At 38.0% G+C, this 17,612-nt stretch overlaps 2 protein-coding genes across 10 annotated transcripts in view; one reads left to right on the plus strand and one right to left on the minus strand.

Moving 5' to 3' along the window:
- Positions 1 to 17,612, minus strand: part of XPOT (exportin for tRNA) — a 173,463-nt gene that overhangs the window by 118,414 nt on the left and 37,437 nt on the right. For all 8 annotated transcript variants that reach the window (XM_086400171.1, XM_086400174.1, XM_086400173.1 and 5 more), the window contains one exon: positions 17 to 98. The gene's annotated coding sequence lies outside the window, so the exon portion shown is untranslated. The remainder of the gene's footprint in view (positions 1 to 16; positions 99 to 17,612) is intronic.
- The window catches only part of C5H12orf56 (chromosome 5 C12orf56 homolog), a 76,852-nt gene that overhangs the window by 56,026 nt on the left and 3,214 nt on the right, over positions 1 to 17,612 (plus strand). For both annotated transcript variants that reach the window (XM_086400202.1, XM_086400203.1), the window contains 7 exons: positions 97 to 241; positions 5,590 to 5,696; positions 6,316 to 6,405; positions 11,083 to 11,206; positions 13,403 to 13,477; positions 14,006 to 14,080; positions 16,778 to 16,956. In XM_086400202.1, coding sequence (XP_086256328.1) covers positions 97 to 241; positions 5,590 to 5,696; positions 6,316 to 6,405; positions 11,083 to 11,206; positions 13,403 to 13,477; positions 14,006 to 14,080; positions 16,778 to 16,956 — 795 coding nt within the window. The remainder of the gene's footprint in view (positions 1 to 96; positions 242 to 5,589; positions 5,697 to 6,315; positions 6,406 to 11,082; positions 11,207 to 13,402; positions 13,478 to 14,005; positions 14,081 to 16,777; positions 16,957 to 17,612) is intronic.

A 17,612-nucleotide genomic window follows, 5' to 3' on the forward strand; every position in this document is an offset into this window, starting at 1 on the left:
ACAAAGTTTTACATACCTGTCAATAATTGTTGATATTTCTCAACTGCTGTTTCTTATCATTTTTTTCCCATGGCAAATTTTCTTTTCTTTCTGTAGATCTGAGGAGAAAATTAAGCACTTTGGTCAGCTTAAATCTGAACTTTTTCTTAAAGACAACACGTTGAGGAAGATACTTTGTTTAATTACAGAACTTAAAGTAACAGCCCAGAAAAACTTCATTCTGAAAAGACTTTTCTGGAAAGTAGGTGTTTTGTCTTATTTTTAATCTTTAAAACTTGTTTTACCTGTTTATCAAATGCAGCATATTCAAGCATAAAGTAAAATAGAAATAAATATCTTGTATTCTGATGCTGTAAAAAAATGTTGATTAAATTTAATGCAATCGTCTTGATGCTTGAAATGCTGTGATGTAATCAGTGTATATGTGTGTGCTGGAGCCAGGGAGATGGAAGAGAGGAGAGAAGTAGCAAAAAGATGGTAGCTCACATGGGCTGGGTTGACAGAATGAAAAAAAGAGAGAGGGTCGGGGGAAGCTCCTGGCATGCAAGAAGTATAAGACAGTGAGATAAAGCAGATATCAAGAAGTTTTATGTGCATGTTCCCCTAAAACAAAAATAGAATTAAATACACTTTTAAGTGTAGGATTGATATATTTAAAAAATTTTTTATTGTGGTAAAAGTCATATAATACAAAACTGCTGCTGCTGCTGCTAAGTCGCTTCAGTTGTGTCTGACTCTGTGCGACCCCATGGACTGCAGCCCACCAGGCTTCTCCATCCATGGGATTCTCCAGGCAAGAACACTGGAGTGGGTTGCCATTTCCTTCTCCAATGCATGAAAGTGGAAATTGAAAGTGAAGTCGCTCAGTCGTGTCTGACTCTTAGCGACCGCATGGACTGCAGCCTACCAGGCTCCTCTGTCCATGGGATTTTCCAGGCAACAGTATTGGAGTGGGGTGCCATTGTCTTCTCCCAATACAAAACTATCTTAACCATATTTAACTGTACAGTTCAGTGGCACTAAGTACATTCACCTTGTTAAAGATGACTCCTGGGCTTCCCTGGCAGTTCAGTGGTAAAAAATCCACCTGCCAGTGCAGGAGACATGGATTTGATCCCTGATCCAGGAAGATTCCACAGGCTGCGGAGCAACTAGGCCTGCAGGCCACAACTACTGAGCCCACACACCCTAGAGCCTGTGCTACACAACAAGAGAAGCAATGAGAAGCCTGAGTATCACTAGAGAGTAGCCCTTGCTTGCCACAACTAGAGAAAAGACTGCACAGCAACGAAGACCCAGATAAATAAACAAATATATAAATAGACAGACAGACTGGTGGGCCGCAGTCCGTGGGGTCGCTAAGAGTCGGACACGACTGAGCGACTTCACTTTGACTTTTCACTTTCACACATTGGAGAAGGAGATGGCAACCCACTCCAGTGTTCTTGCCTGGAGAATCCCTGGGACGGGGGAGCCTGGTGGGCTGTCGTCTATGGGGTCGCACAGAGTCGGACACGACTGAAGCGACTTAGCAGCAGCAGACAGACAGACATAAATAAATAAAATAATTTTTTAAAAAGGTGACTTCTGAGAAGTCAAAGCAATCTAGCTCTCCCACTCGGCAAGTTACAGACTTACTCTGGAAGACTGATTTAGTGTCATTCGGTTTTAGGTAAAGGCATTGAGAAGCCCAGGTGAGTCCTGGTACTGTGCTAATGAGGCTACTGGCCTCATACATAGTTGCTGCCATTTTATTGCACAGTTGGGAGGTGCACAGCTTCCCCCACCATACAAGACAGTCCTGGCTATTTCTTAGATTCTGAGTGCTTCACATGTCTGACGACCAACCATCCTGGTTTACCCAGAGTAAGGTAACAAACTGTTCCAGTGTGTCTGGGACTGAGGAAGTTCATGGCACTTGGGGCTTGTAGTGCAAAAGCTAGACCAATTGCAAGCAAATTGGGATGGCTGATCACCCTAACCAGAGGGCACAGTAGCTATAGAGGATAGTCTGTCAAGTGTTCCCAGCATTGAGGCAGGTAGGGATGATGTAGTGCTGTATCATCTAAAATGCTTGTGCTAGACAGACCCTGTTAGGAATACACCACATTATTAGCTTAGAGCCAGCTCTAATTTTTGGTTCTTGGGTAAGAGGATAGGAAATTATATATATATTTGTAAATTATAATAAAATTAGTATAATTTGAATAATTGAATAATTATAATTATATAATTGTATTCAATAATTTGAATAATTATAGCCATATTCTTATAATAATACTATTATAATAATATAATAAACAACATAATATTATATAATTATAGTAATATATATAGTTGACCCTTGAACATTAGTTTGAACTGCTTGGTCCATTTATATGTTAATTTTTTCAATAGTAAATACTACAGTACTACATGATCACATTTGGTTGAAGCCATGGGTATGGAGTCACAGATATGGAGGGCTGACTGTAAGTTATACTCAGATTTTTGATGGTGAAGAGGATGAGCACTTTTAACTCCCCCCAAACCTCTACCCCTTGTTGTTGAAGGATCAACTGTGTATCATTTTCCCTTTTAAAAATCAACTTTATTGGGGTATAATTTTCCTCTGTTAGGTAATTTTTATTCTTCTATTACAATAAAACTTTAAAATTTTGAAAACACTTTTTCATAGACTGACTAAACTGAAAGCTTCAGGAATACAGATATCGTGTCCAGTTAGTCTGTTTTGCTTAAGATGTTATTTGCATTACTTCGAATAGTATTGCCACATGGCTGGATTAAATAGTTATATGTTCAATGAATGAATGAAAGAGTTCTCTATTTTTTTTTTTTTTGGCCAAACCGTGTGGCATACAGGATCTTAGTTCCCCAACCAGGGATCAAACCCGTGTCCCCTGCATTGGGAGCTTGAAGTCTTAACCACTGGACTGCCAAAGAAGTCCCAAAAGAGTTGTCTAGATATGTTTTTTCCCAACCCTTCATTTTTTATTCATGAAGTTTTTTTCCTTCAGTTTTTAAACATATAAAATTTACCATCTTAACCATTTTTAAGTGTGTAGATCAATGTTATGTATCCATGTTGTGTAACCATCACTACCATCCATCTCCAGGCCTCTTTTCATCTTACAGAACTGAAACTATACTCAATAAACAATAATTCCTCATTTCCCCTCCCCCAGCCCCCGGCAACCATGATTTTCCTTTGTGTTTCTATGAGTTTGATTATTCTAAACACCTCATGTAAGTGGAATCATACAGCATTTATCATTTTGTGATTGACTTATTTCACTTGGCATGATGTCTTCCAGATTCACTGAAGTGAAAGGATATGTCAGGATTTCCTTCCTTTTAAGGCTGAATAATATTCCAGACACGTAATACCACATTTTATTTATCCATTCATCCACTGATTAGCACTTGGATTGCTTCTGTGTTTTAATTATTGTGAATAATGTTGTTATGAACATGGATGTGTAAATATCTCTTTAAGACCCTGCTTTCAATTCTTTTTGGAGCCCAGTTAGAAGCAGAATTGCTAAATCATATAGTAATTCTATTGTTAATTTTTTTAGGCACTGCCATACTGTTTTGCACAGCAGCTGTACCATTTTACATTCTCACCAGCAGTGCATAAAGTCTCCAGTTTTTCCACTCCTTTTATTTACTGGTTTTTTGAAGCAGTCATTCTGATGGGTGTTAGGGTGTGTCTAGTAGTTTTGATTCACATTTCCCTAATGGTTAGTGACATTGAGCAGTTTTTCCCATGCTAACTGGCAATTTGTATATCTTCTTCAGAGAAATACTGGGGTCCAATTTACATATAATTAAATGCACATATATTTTAAGAGTTTAAAGAGTTTTAACATACAGTTTAAAGAGTTTCAGCAAAGGTATATAACTGTATAAGCACCACCCAATCACGATTTAGAACATTTCTATCACCTCTTAGGGCTAAATTGTGCCCTCTGGCACTCAGTTTCCTCTGGCCCATGTCCTCAGGCAACTATTGTATTTTCTGTCATAGATTAATTTTGCTGTTCCTAGAATTCCAGTTACATGGAGTTGTACTGGAGTTTGTGTTTGGCTTCTTTTTGACATAATGTTTTTGAGATTCTTCCATGTTGTTGCTAGTAGGTGGAAGATATTTTAAACGTGAAAATTCCTGAACCACTGAGCAGGTGGGAGATTACAATAATCACTGATATTTATTAAGCATGTATAATATGTTGAGTACAGTTCAGGCTTTACGAATAATGTCTTATCAATCCTAACATCAACTTCATGAGGTGATTCTATTAATTCCATTTTAGAGATGAAGAGCTATAGAATATATAAGTAATTTGCCAAACATCCTGCACCTACCCAGTGGCGGAACTGGGCTTCCTAGGTGGCTCAAGTGGTAAAGAATCCACTTGCCAATGCAGAAGATGTGGGTTTGATCCCTGGGTTGGGACAATCTCCTAGAGGAGGAAATGGCAACCCACTCCAGTGTTCTTGCCTGGAGAATCCCATGGACAGAGGAGCCTGGGGGCTACAGTCCATGGGGTCGCAAAGAGTTGGACACAACTGAGCACACATGCAGCCTGGCTCCAGAGTCAGCGTGTAAAGCTACCATACTCTGCTAATTTACCAGGGCACTGGGCAAATCCCAGCACTTCTCAGTGGGCCAAGGTGTCCATTTGCCCCTCTTCTCCTTCCCATTCTCCATTTGCCATCCCGGCCTTTTCTCATGCCACATTAACTACATAAGAGCAAACATGTACCTGTCTAAACAAGGAGTCTAGGTTGCCACAAGTAAATGAAAAAGTCCTGGGGAGAAAAGGAACAACAGATAGATAGAAAACAGAAGCAATTACATCCTATTTCTCATTAGTACCAACTTGCCTCATTTCATGGGCCAGTGCTTATTGTCGTGCTCAATTATCTCATGAGACTGGATAGGAACACACAAAAAAAATTTGTTTCCCCACTCTTAAGTCAGTGTTTATTTTGGCAGAAATGGCAATCTACATTTCCACTGTTTTAACAGAAGTATTATAATCATTCTGCACCATCTTCACAGGCTGTACCACTGCCATTCATTTGTTTTTGAATTAGTAAACATTTCACAATGAGTGCTTTTCTAGACATATTCTCACAAAAGCCATATTACTTTGGAAAGGCTGGATATATAGAGGCCCCCATTTAACACCTTGTTATTCCAGGTGACTTAATGACTTGCCTAAATTATATACCTACTTCTGGACGATCTTCAGTATTAATGGTGAAGCTGTCTCCCAGCATCACCTGCTCATTTTTAGCTCTGGCTCTGTTCAGTAGGACAGTGGTCTCCTGGTTTTAAGTAAAGGTATGTTTTCAATTTGGGTTATGCTAACGTTAATGACAGAGATTATAAATCCCTTTCTCCCTAATCAAAGAACAAATAATTTCTTATTTTTATTATGGAAGAATCGAGTTTTGCCAACAGGTAACTCAGGGAGGCCTGGCATGCAGCAGCCCATGGGGTCGCAAAGAGTCAGACAAGACTGAGCGACTGAACTGAACTGAACTGAATTACCATTTCTTTCCTGCTTGCTTTCACAGACCAGTGACCTTTTCTATTTCCTAGTGAACAAACTTCATGAATACTTGCCAGAGTCTAGGGATAAGAATGCACTTCACAATAGAAGCCAAAGGGCTGATGAGCTGGTGTAAGTACTAACTGGATAATCACAGATATTTTTTCCTTAGGATGTTAAATAAATAGAAGGCACTGGGCAAAATATGTACTGTTTTAATGATAAATAGTGCTGCAAATTTTGCTTCACATAGATTTTTTAAAATAGCATTTATTTTGTTCTAATTGTGTGGTCAAAAACTACACAAGGAACTAGTAATACTGGCTGTCCCCAAAGGGGAAAAAAATCAATTTTTTTTACATTTGAAATTTTACATTTTTTTACATTTGAAATTTTGAAAAATTACCTACTTGAAACAGTTAAGATGATTAAATTTTGTTTTAAAATAGTGTGATTATCATTAAAACTTTGCAAAAAATAAGTACAAAAATCAATATGATAATGACTTGTAATCCTGACATGCACTTATTAATTTATTCATTCAACAAATATTTCTGAGTGCTTACCATGTAGCCATCACAGAGTAGGCTTGCAACCAATGCTGGCGATTTGATATATAGAATTTCCTTCCTATACTTTTTTTAAATGGGTATCTGAATGTAATTCTATTAAGGATTACTGATTTTGTGAAATTCTGAACTCATAATGAAGTCATGCCATTTCTGTGACATTTTTCCTCTCTGTTTTACAGGGTGTGCATTGAAATTATACAGACTCTGGGACGGATGTTCAGAGAAACAGAAACTGAGTCATTGCGCCTGAACATATTAGCAGCTAAGAAGTAAGGCCTTTTAAAAATTGAGATCTTGTAGCTGCAACCCACTAACTACTCTTTCGAGTGTCTTCTAGAACTCATAATTCTCTGACTTCTCTGCTTGATCCCTTTGTAAATATATTAAACTCTTTTGTCTCTCACTTCCTTCTGTGATGAACAGATTAACTGGTGCAAACTGAGTTCTCTCTGATTACTGAGGGCACAAAGATTCTGTTATCCTAAGTTTATCTTTTGTCATCATCTGAAGACCAAGGGGCTTTCCCGGTGGCTTAGTGGTAAGAATCTGCCTGCAATGCAGGAACTGCAGGAGACACAGGTTTGATCTCTGGGTTGGGAAGATCCCCTGGAAGAGGGCATAGCAACCCACTCCGGTATTCTTGCCTGCAGAACCCCATGGATAGAGGAGCCTGGTGGGCTACAGTTCATAGGGTCGCAAAGAGTCGGACACGACCAAAACGACTTAGGATACATACAATCTTGGAGTGCATATTGGAGGGTAAGAGGTGTAATAAAGTTACTCCAAAATATGTGTCCCAGAGAAGAGAGAAATTTACATCTTTCTTACATATTAGTCCAGAGTAAAGAGCCATGCTTTTTGCTATAAGACCAGCCAGAGACCTAGGTTTCCTCCTTTTTGTTGCTCTACTGTCTTCTATCATATGCTATCTTTGTCCTCATGGTTAGCTGGCTGAACTTCTTGCCTTCACCACACCCTGTGGGAATCAGGAAGGGCAAATAAATTTCTTCTTCTTTTTACTTAGGAATATATTTTTATTTACTTGTTTTTTTAATTGGAGTATAATTGCTTTATAATGTTGTTTAGTTTCTGCTGTACGACGACGTGAATCAGCTGTAAGTATACATACATCCCCTCTCTCGATCTCGTCTGCTCCCCCTTCCGCCCTCCCCACTGCTGCAAATCCTGCTCCTCTAGGCCATCACAGAGCATCCAGCTGAGCTTCCTGTGCTATATAGCAGCTTCCCAAATTTCTTTTTAAAGCAAGGCACAGAAGACTTTTGTTGTTGTTGTTCAGTCACTAAGTCAAGTTCCACTCTTTGAGACCCCATGGACTGCATAATAGTTTTGCTTTCCTTCTATTGGTGAGAATTTTAGGCATACGGCATTTCTAGCCACAAAAAAGGCCGCAAAATGTGTCTGTAGTTGGACTTCTATATGCCTAGCTAAACTTTAGATGGCAATGGGACAGCTGTTATTCAAAGGAAGAATGGGAGAATGTATAGTGTGGGACAATAGCATTCTTTGCCACAGAAAGTGTGTGTTTGCATATTAGCTGTTGGACCTTTTTATGAGATTTATAGGCTATGAATTATATCCCTGGGCAATGGTCTGGCTAAAATCTTAATTTCCTCCCACCCTTTTAATCAACTGTTTATCTACATTTCTTGCATCATAAAGTGGAAGAAGGAGGAGCGCCATGGACTCTGAAACATTTGAACTGGAAGGAAGAATAAGAACTTTTAGTACTATTTTGTCCAGGCTATTTATTAGAGACTTTTACAAATAAATTTTACTGATAATGGTCATTAGCATATCTTAAGCAACTTGCTGTGTGTCAAGGACTATAGGCATACTGTGCTTTACAGCAGGGTGGTCAAATGTTTCTGCAAAAGGCTACATAGTCTCTGTTGAAACTACTTAATTCTGCCATTGTCACAAAAGCAGCCATAGACAATATGCAAAGGAAAAGGCACAGCGGTATTCCAATAAAGTTTTATTTATAAAAACAGGCTCTGGGCTATTGGGCCTGCAGGCCATAGTTTGTTGACCCCTACTCCACAGCATACAAGGAAAATATACTGCTGTTTTCTCTGCATACTTTTTTTTTTCTGCATACTTCTTTATGTAGTTGACAATACTGCCCTTTTCCCAATATCCAAGAGAGAGATTCAAAATTATGTCTGATATTTATGTCTTCTCCCACACTGAAGTTATTGCTAAATCACGTTACCCCCTTGGTCCACCTTTTGGTCTCTACTTTTCTTTATCCTAATTGGAGAAAATCATTCTTACCAATCTCTGTTGGAAAGTGTTGCATTTTAATTGCTCTGTCTTAACTTGGTTCTGCCACATCAGCCCTACTGTATCAAGCTTCTTTCCTGATACAACAAATTCTTCTCATGTTCTTTGGTACATATAGTATATTGCTATAGTTGGTTGTAATATTAACTTTTCAGTCAATTTTTATATTCATAGTGGTCAAATCATGTTATCTGTACCATTAACTAGCACAACTAATAATCTATTGCCATGTAACAAATTATTGAGTTGGTCAAAAAGTTCATTTGGGTTTTTCCATAGATCTTACAGGAAGACCCGAATGAACTTTTTGACCAACCCAATACCACAAATTTAGTGGCTTCAATAATATCTGACAGTTTCTGTGGATCAGGAAATCTGGATACAGCTTAGCTGGCTCCTCTGCTCAGGGTCTCACAAGGATGTAATCAAGGTGGTTGGCTGGGGCTGCAGTCTCAGGCTTGGGGCCCTCTTCCAAACTCATTTGGGTAGTTGTTAGCAGAATTAATTTCCGTATAGCTGTAAAACTCATGACAGCTTGCTTCTTGGCAGGAGAATATCTCTGAGCTCAGAAAAGGCCCAAACTCTCTTTTAAAGGACTCGCCTCATTAGCTTAGGCCCACTCAGGATGATCTCTCTTTGATTAACTCAAAAGTCAACTCACTGGGGATCTTAATTACATTTGCAAAATTTCTTCACCTTTCTCATCTAACATAACTTAATGACGAGAATGAAAGCCTAATATGTTCCCAGGTCCTGACCATACTTTAGGGAAGGGATCATATAGAGTGTATATACTACAGGATGCAAATCTCGGAAGCCATATTAAAACTCTGCTTACCAAAATAACACAGAATGACTTATGAGACCATGAATGTGCCCTTCAAAGTCTGTACTTTAAGATACTGTAATATTAAAAAAAATCTTACACTGGGAATAACAATCTAAACAATAAAAGTATCAAACTGTTGGTACCATTTTTAAGGGTGTGATGTCAACCCTAAGGTGTCTATTATAATGAGTCAGGATGAAATACCATTTTAGAATAAAATTTATTTTATCTGTTATTGACTTTATGGATTTTAAATTGAGTTGGCAGAAGGGACAGATTGCAGAAGGGATAGATTTAAAATTAAATTCCATTTGAGAAAATAAAAAAACATTTATTCATTTCAGCATTTTCCTCTTTATTTCTTTCGTAAAGAGATTTTATTAGTTCAACCCACTTCATTGTATTCTTGAAATATGCCATAACCCTTCCTTTTTTTCAGTACTCTTATGGTTGAAGTCATGTATTCAACTTACCACAGGGACTCAGAATTTGAGAGTACCTCCCTTTAGCCTAGGATATATGATAGTTTGAAAAGAAGCTGTTGCTGAAAATAAAGGACTATAATTAAATATTACAGTGAATGGAATATCAATTCAAACTTAGTATCAGGAAAGCTTCTAAATAGATTATTTTGTTGATTTTGGAAGTATCTTCTGAAAATAGACTGGCTGTTTTAAAACAGCCTGAATAAAACATTAGCAAATATCCTGTAGGACATATCCTGCTTTTTTTGAGCAATGTGGTAACTGACAATGTGCTAACTTCTTTTGCAGATATGAGAACTAGATTTGTTTTTTGAGTTGGTGAACGGAGGGGAATTGCATTTTTATTAGAATTTTGGTAAACTTATCATGGTAATGATTTAAATGACTGTAAAAAGATTAGGAAGCCTCCAAATATTACTAAATAAGATTGTTTATATTCTTTATTCCCTTATGAAAGGAATGCTTAAGAATATAGAGGATTTTTATATAGTCCTATATGTACATTCTTTTATTGCTCCTCTATGTCAAAACTTCTCTGATATTGTCTTCAATTAGGGAACGGATTTTTCTAGTGGTCTGCCTTCAGCTTTTTTTCAACCTTACAGGCGTTGTACTATACATATGAAAATGGGATTACTGATCCAGCTTCTCAGGAAGCATGTTTTGAATTGTGATTTTTGTGTGTGTGAGCCTTTTTATTTTCAAACAGCATGATATATTATTCAAGTATGCAGTAACATTTAAGTGGGTTATTAGTATATGTTAGGGGACTATACACTGCATTTGAAAGACGTGAAGTTTAATACTACTTTTATTCACTAATAGCTAGCGATCTTTAGTTAACAATAGACCTCTGAGACAGTTTGTTACAAACGGTTTCTAGAGTCAAAAAACTCTACGATATCACTTATATGTAGAATGTAAAAAATAAGACTAATGAATCTAACAAAAAAGAAGCAGACTCACAGATATAAAGAACAAACTAAGCGCTCTAACCATTGGGCAGAGGGATGGAGGGAGGGGCAAAATAGAGGTAGGGAGCTAAGAGTACAAACTACTATGTATAAAATAAATAAGCTGCAAGGATGTGTTGTACAAGACAGGGAATATAGCCAATAGTGTGTAATAAGTATAAATGGAGTATAACCTATAAAATTTTTTTAATCACTACTGTATACATAATATTATAAATCAATTATACCTCAATTAAAATAAACAGTCCACAGTGCTTCATACTTTTAAATATAATTACACTCAGTGCCTGCAAACTTGGTGTCACTGCTTTTCTTTTTAAACTTAACTCACTAATTGCCTTTATTTTTTTTCAGGGGAACACTATTTAACCTTTTGGTAATTTTAATTAGCGAGCCTCAGATTCCAAAATCAGGTCCTGTGTTTGACATCCAGTTGGTGGCTGACTCAACTTTAGTTGAGATGTCTTTGGATGATGAGGTGAGATGAAAGTTTTGGAATAGACTAATTACAATATATAGGAGTTCTTCTATGTGGACCATGAGTCTTAGAATATAGAAACATAATTAAATCAAAGTTAATATTTTGTTATTAACCTCAAAACTTAGCTATTCGTCAATATTATATCCATTTTATATGTTTTAAAGTATGCATACTGATAAAACAGTATTCTGTATATATTAGATAAATCTGTTTACATCTGTCTCTGTAAAATATTTATGTATATAATTCCACAGCAGGGGTCTAATGGGTAAAAAAGCACTGTCTTAGAGATATATCAGGGTTAACGTTCTTGTCTTCGTTTATCATTTCCTTACCTATCTAAGTAGTGCAAACAGCATTAGTTGTTTAAAGTTTTACTAAAACATTAGAGGCGCCTAATGTAATTACTCTGAGAGAATAAATCAGGTTATTATTAGTTTGAGTAGGCCAACACAAAATTTCTTTAAAGGGTGGACATGATTTGATAGTTCTTGAACACACAGAGTTATGTTTTAGAAAGGTCTTAAATTCACTCATTTATTCAATAAATATTTATTGAGTGTCTGTTATGAGCCAAACAGTGTGCTAGGCAGCAGGCTGCAAATAAAAAGCAAAATAGACACAACTTCTGCCCTCATAGGTTGAAGAGACAGGCATTAATTGGTCAAATATAACATCAAATATTATTACAGACTGTATATGGAGTATCTGCAGTACCAGTTTCAACACTGGAATGAGTGGATTAGGGATAAAAGAGGAGGATGGAAACAAGACTGACAGAGATGTTAAGAAGCTAGTGCTGTAGTCCAGCTGAGGGATGACAGGGGCCAAGAAGCAAGCCTTCCTTGACCCCCAGACAACACTAGGCTTTCTTTTTACAGCTCTCCCAACTTCCTGTGCCTTTCTTCCACAGCCCTTGTCTCAGTGTATAACTGTGTGTTTATTTATGTGATTATTAGATTGATATCTGTTCCCCACTAGATTTGCAATCCCATGGACTGTAGTCTACCAGGCTTCTCTGTCCATGGGATTTTCCAGGCAAGAGTACTGGAGTGGGTTGCCATTTCCTTCTCCAGGGGATCTTCCTGACCCAGGGATCGAACCCAGGTCTCCTGCATTGCAGGCAGACGCTTTACCCTCTGAGCCACCAGGGAAGCCCTTGTATATTCCACCAGGGCAGTAACCACATCTCTGTTACTCTCCATTAGTACAGTATGGGACTCCAGTGAGTACTGTGTCTGATGCATGTTTGTTCAATAAATAAATGAAAAAAGAAAGATGGTAATTGTGAAGAGGAAAGATTCCAGAAATTTTTAGGAATCTGAGTGGATAAAAATATAAAGAATTAATATTAGATGACTTTTAGATTCTGGTCTGGGTGACAGATAACAACATAACAAGAATAGTAGGTTTAAAGGGGAAATAATGAGCTTGGTTTTAGATTAGTTTATTTGATTTGCCTTTGATATTTCCATATGAAAACATCCAGTGAGCAGTATAGACAGGTCTGAATTTCCTGTTTTTGGACCTGCTGGTCTTTTGCACCTGGGCTATGAATGAAACCATGAGCAGATTATATAAATTCTGGTTCCAAGGTCTAATAGAGCAGGTGGTTTCAAACTAGAACTCTTCCTTGCAAAGGATAGTTAGGGAAAATGTGGGGCCTTGTAGCATGCCTACAGACACAGTTCTCATGCACCAAGTGGCCTGTGGGCTAGGAGACAGCTTCACCAACTGTTTGAATTTCTTGAGAACAACCACCACAAAATTTCTCTAACTCTACATTTACCCATACCACAGAAGGAGTTATCCTTCAAGTTGGGCATAAGACTTAATTCCCTGGAGAATCTCCTACTTCAATTCTGGGGAGTATATGTCACATTCTTGAAAGGAAGCAGGATGGTTGATCTGAATGACACTGCAAAACAGTGTGCATTTTTTTTGCATGTCAGTATTCTGTAGGCTGTATCTTCTTTTCCTGACCCAGTTTCTTAGCCATTATTATATGTGCAGTCATTTTATGAGAGCAACTTTTTTGAGAATGATTGAATCAAACAGAACAAGAAAATTAACCACACTAATACTTTCTACTGATCATAAATTCTTTTTATAAATACCTAAGGAGAACCAGAAGAAATGATTATTTTCTGGCTCTGCCAATGATACTGCATTGATTACTATTTAAAATTCTAGTTACAGAAGCTTATCCTGGAATATACAGATACAGCTACAGCACTTTTGTATGAGATACTTCTTGTCTTTCAGCAGGTACAATGGTTTTATTATACATACTATATTGTGTCATTATCTTGTATGTCATGATCATTATATGATATATACTGTTGTTGTTGAGTCATTAAGTCACATCTGACTCTTTTGTGACCCTATGCATGGTAGCCTTCAAGGCTCCTCTGTCCATGGTATTTCCCAGGCACGAATACTGGAGCGGGCTGCCATTTTCTTCTCCAGGGGATCTTTATAACTCAGGAATCAAACCCGCGTCTCCTGTATTGGCAGGCTAATTCTTTACCACCAAGCCACCTGGGAAGCCCTGTTATATGATATATATATATATTCTATAATTAAAATGCTTGTATTAGAGATAATCTCCAAAATTGGGTGATGTAAATGATAGGACTACTATTGCTCTTAAGTGTTCATCTAGCTTATGTTCCTAAATACTCATCTTAAAGATCTGATTAATCAGGATAAAATATATTTGAAAAGGAATATCTTTTTAGCTATGTTTTACCTTCATGAATATAACTTGCTTATTTCCTTGCACTTTTTTTTTAGGGAAATATTGGATTGGAGTCAACAAAGTTTGCTATTAGCTGGATAATGTCCTTTTTACAAAGTTGTCCTCCCATAGTAAGTACCTTCTAGAAGCAGGAACAAAACTATCACTCAAGGCTGATGAAACAGATGCTCTTGTGCTTAATTAATGACTATTTGTCTATAAGGGGTCAAGTTTATAAAACAGAAGAAAATGTACATTTGATAATTTTATTAGTCAAAATAAAATACTTTTCTATTTGGGGCCTGAATGTTTAAGATATTAAAATAACATCTTAAATGTGATTTTTATTTAATGAAAAGCCCTAAGATATACGTAGAAAATAGAATTTTAAAACACTGGCTGTATAATTAAGTGAAAAACACGAACATTCATCTTAAACAGTGAGTGTGAGTTGGCGAGTATGAGTAGCACACTTTTAGTGCTGAGGCCACTCTGTCCTGGCAGCCGCCATCCTGGTCTGTGGTATCACCACCTCTCTCCTTGACACTTTAATTGCATCTACATGGTCTGTCCTGTCCTTCCACCAGACTACAGTCAAAGGAATCTATTCAAAATAAAAAATCTGATTATGTCATCACTTGCTTTAAATCACGTGCTCATAATAAATGAAGACAACAAATGAAGACTAGAAACTTGAATATGGCCTACAAGGCTGTGCATGTTATAACCTTACAGCCTCATTTGGTCCCTCACTCTGCCAGCTATGTGGGTCTCATACCCACTGCCCACCCTGATACTCCCAACTCCATCACATGGTCTTTACCATTCCCTCTGTCTGTCTGCTTGAAGTGCTTTTTTCTTCTTTTTACACCTAATTAACTCCTACTCATCCTCAGGCCTCAGTGCCCCTTGCTTGTGTGGGGTGGAGGTGATGATTCTCTCATTCTGATTATATCAGATTCTTCCATCACAGGCACACATTGTCAGAGCATGGCGACTTTTTCCTTTTCTACATAGGACTTGTTACTGTTGCAGTCTACACTGTGTTATTATTTGATTCTGTCTTGTGGTAGCCATTACTGTCCATATATATTCTGGGTTTCTCTCCTTTCAGGCAAGTAGTAGCAGTACACTTCCCTACCCACTTGAAATTAGGTCGGTTCTGGAATGTGGACCAGTGACTACAATGAGCAGAAACCCCTACCGATCCTTAAGGAACATACAGCATGAGCAAATAATAAACGTTCCTTGTGTTAAACAAAGCATTGATATTTTGTGAGATTTACTACCATCACATAATCTAGTCTATCATGATTGATACAATGTCTTTCTTCCCAAACTCCAGGGGCCATAAGGGTAGGAGCTCTGTGTTTTGTGCCAGGCACATAATAGATGTTAAATAAAATATCTGCTGAATTAACTCTAAGAAAGGCTTTATCCATTAATCTCTTCTCATCTCCCCAAACTTACTTTCCCTTTATTCATTCATGTATTTGTCTGTGTAGTCAACATAGATTTAATTGGAAATCTTTTCAAAAGGTAGTAATGCAAACTAAATTTTTGTTGCTAATAGAGGATTGACATGTAGTATTATGTTCTCCTTCCATACATGAACATGCTTCTTTTAACCGTCAGTGGTTTCCTGCTTTGAGCTATTTTGATATTGAGTCTGTCTTAGGGAATCCAATTGCCAGATCTCTGTGACATATATGTATAAGAACCTGACTGCAGTCAAAGGGTACACTTGTCAGTAGTACAGCCAACTGCCTTATACAGAGGTTGAGCCAGGAATCTGGGTCCTTTAGCAGACATAGACTCTAACCAGTCTCAGCCCCACTTCAAAGAGTGTTGTAAAGTTACAGTCACTCCCAGCGATAGTAGTTCATATGTGCATGATGCAAGACCCTTACTTTTTGTGTGGGGTGTTTGCAGACCTCATCATCTAAACTATTGTGTGAAATTTGGGGTCCTAAGAACTCCAAGCGACAGGAAAGTTTTCTTATCAACCTCTAGGGTTGGTTCACCAAAGGAACTGAGCTGAGTATGTGGCCAGCCTGTGACCATAAAGCATGTCAGGATGAAAGATGGCAAAAGGACCACAAACAGTGTTGAAAACTTCAGTATTAACCTATTTCTAAAGAGTCTGGGTAGAAACAGACCATTTGAGAGAAATTTGCAAGCAGGGAAACTGGTGGAATCATTGAATATACCTGCATGCCAGTCAGCTCTGGCTGATTCTCTTTCTTGATTACAGCAAGATGCTAAAGAAATTAAAAATTTAATTCCCAAATGGGCATTGCTTTGTTTCTCTGCTCCAGACTCTCTGATCTCAATCTGCATTTTCCTGACACAATATTTAGTCAATATGTGTAAATGGATCTGTGTTGGGGAAACTTCAGATCACCTGCCTTACTTAGGAAGGGTCAGTAGCCACGTGAATAGAAAAGGGAAATTTTGTCAGTGCTAATTTAATGAGCATCCAGAATGACCTTCTGGTTAGAGCCTGAAAGGGTAGTAGTATTCCTTTCTGTTTTTTACAGTAGCCTAAATTTATGCTTCCAATGTTCTCCTTCTGCTTTGGAGTCAAACTCCTTTGACAGTCAGGTCTAGTTCTGATCCAGATTTTAGGGGGGCAACTGGCAAACCCAGTCAGTCTATGGTCTGGTGCTCTCTTAGTACTAACTCAGTAAGAAATAGCACAATGCAAGGGCATCAGGGTGGCAGGGTGGCAAGGACTTCAGCCTAGATTTCTAGTTGAGGTTCCGGCTAAGCAGGTGGCCCTTGCAGGTGGCATGCAGTGCGTGTGTAACTGTGCTTCCCTTGTCTAGATTACTTTTGTGGCCAGTATTGTGAAACAAGTGGTGAAGGGCCTTTCAGCTTCATTTCAGCTGCTAAGTCCTGGCCGAGCAGTTTTGTTGTACCAGCAGTTTTACATCCTCAAGAGCTGCCTGCAGTACAGCAAGACTTTAGCTGAGTATATTAGGAACAACTACAGAGAAGAATTCAGGTAAGAAAAAGTCTGACTCTCATCTTCCACAAAATCCACTCATTTTTATTTTCATGCAAAACGACAACACAGCCCAATAGTTAGAAGATTAAGCAGGAAATTCTAATGTTTGTTTTTAACATTTTACTTTGATAACACAGTTACCTTACTGTGGTAAGGCAGGATTTGGGGTGGGAGGGTGTCTAAGAACTATTGCCACTTGAAGTGCATTCCTAGGCCAGAAGAGACCAGTGAAGCATCAAAGCTCTCTGGGAAGAACTGTTTCTCATTCACTGTCTTTATCGCAGCCAGCATCTACTTCGCAGAACTGGTAATGATTTTAACATGCGAGTAACTGAAAGTAAGAAACCCTACTGAAGGAGACAATATAATTGGCTGTGAATTAACCCAGTCATTGGGAAAGAAAAACAATTGATAAGGGAGGAATGATGAATGCAGGAATCAGGGTTTTCTTTTTTGTTGTTTCATTTACCCTTCTCTTACATTCAATAACAAAACAGTAAGAAAGAACAGTAGAGCGCGTTGTTTCATCAGCCAGCTTGTTCTGCACCTCGGGGGTTCCTACTTCTATTTATAGGCCGGCAAAGCCAAATGCTCTTAGCGGTATAGCTTTGCATTAGCACCTTTAAAGGGAAAAACAAAACAAAACCCAGGTT

This window comes from Bos grunniens, chromosome 5 (genome assembly GCF_055505025.1).
Source record: "Bos grunniens cultivar Pamir isolate PY7600 chromosome 5, Bosgru_T2T1.0, whole genome shotgun sequence".
Taxonomy (NCBI): domain Eukaryota; kingdom Metazoa; phylum Chordata; class Mammalia; order Artiodactyla; family Bovidae; genus Bos; species Bos grunniens.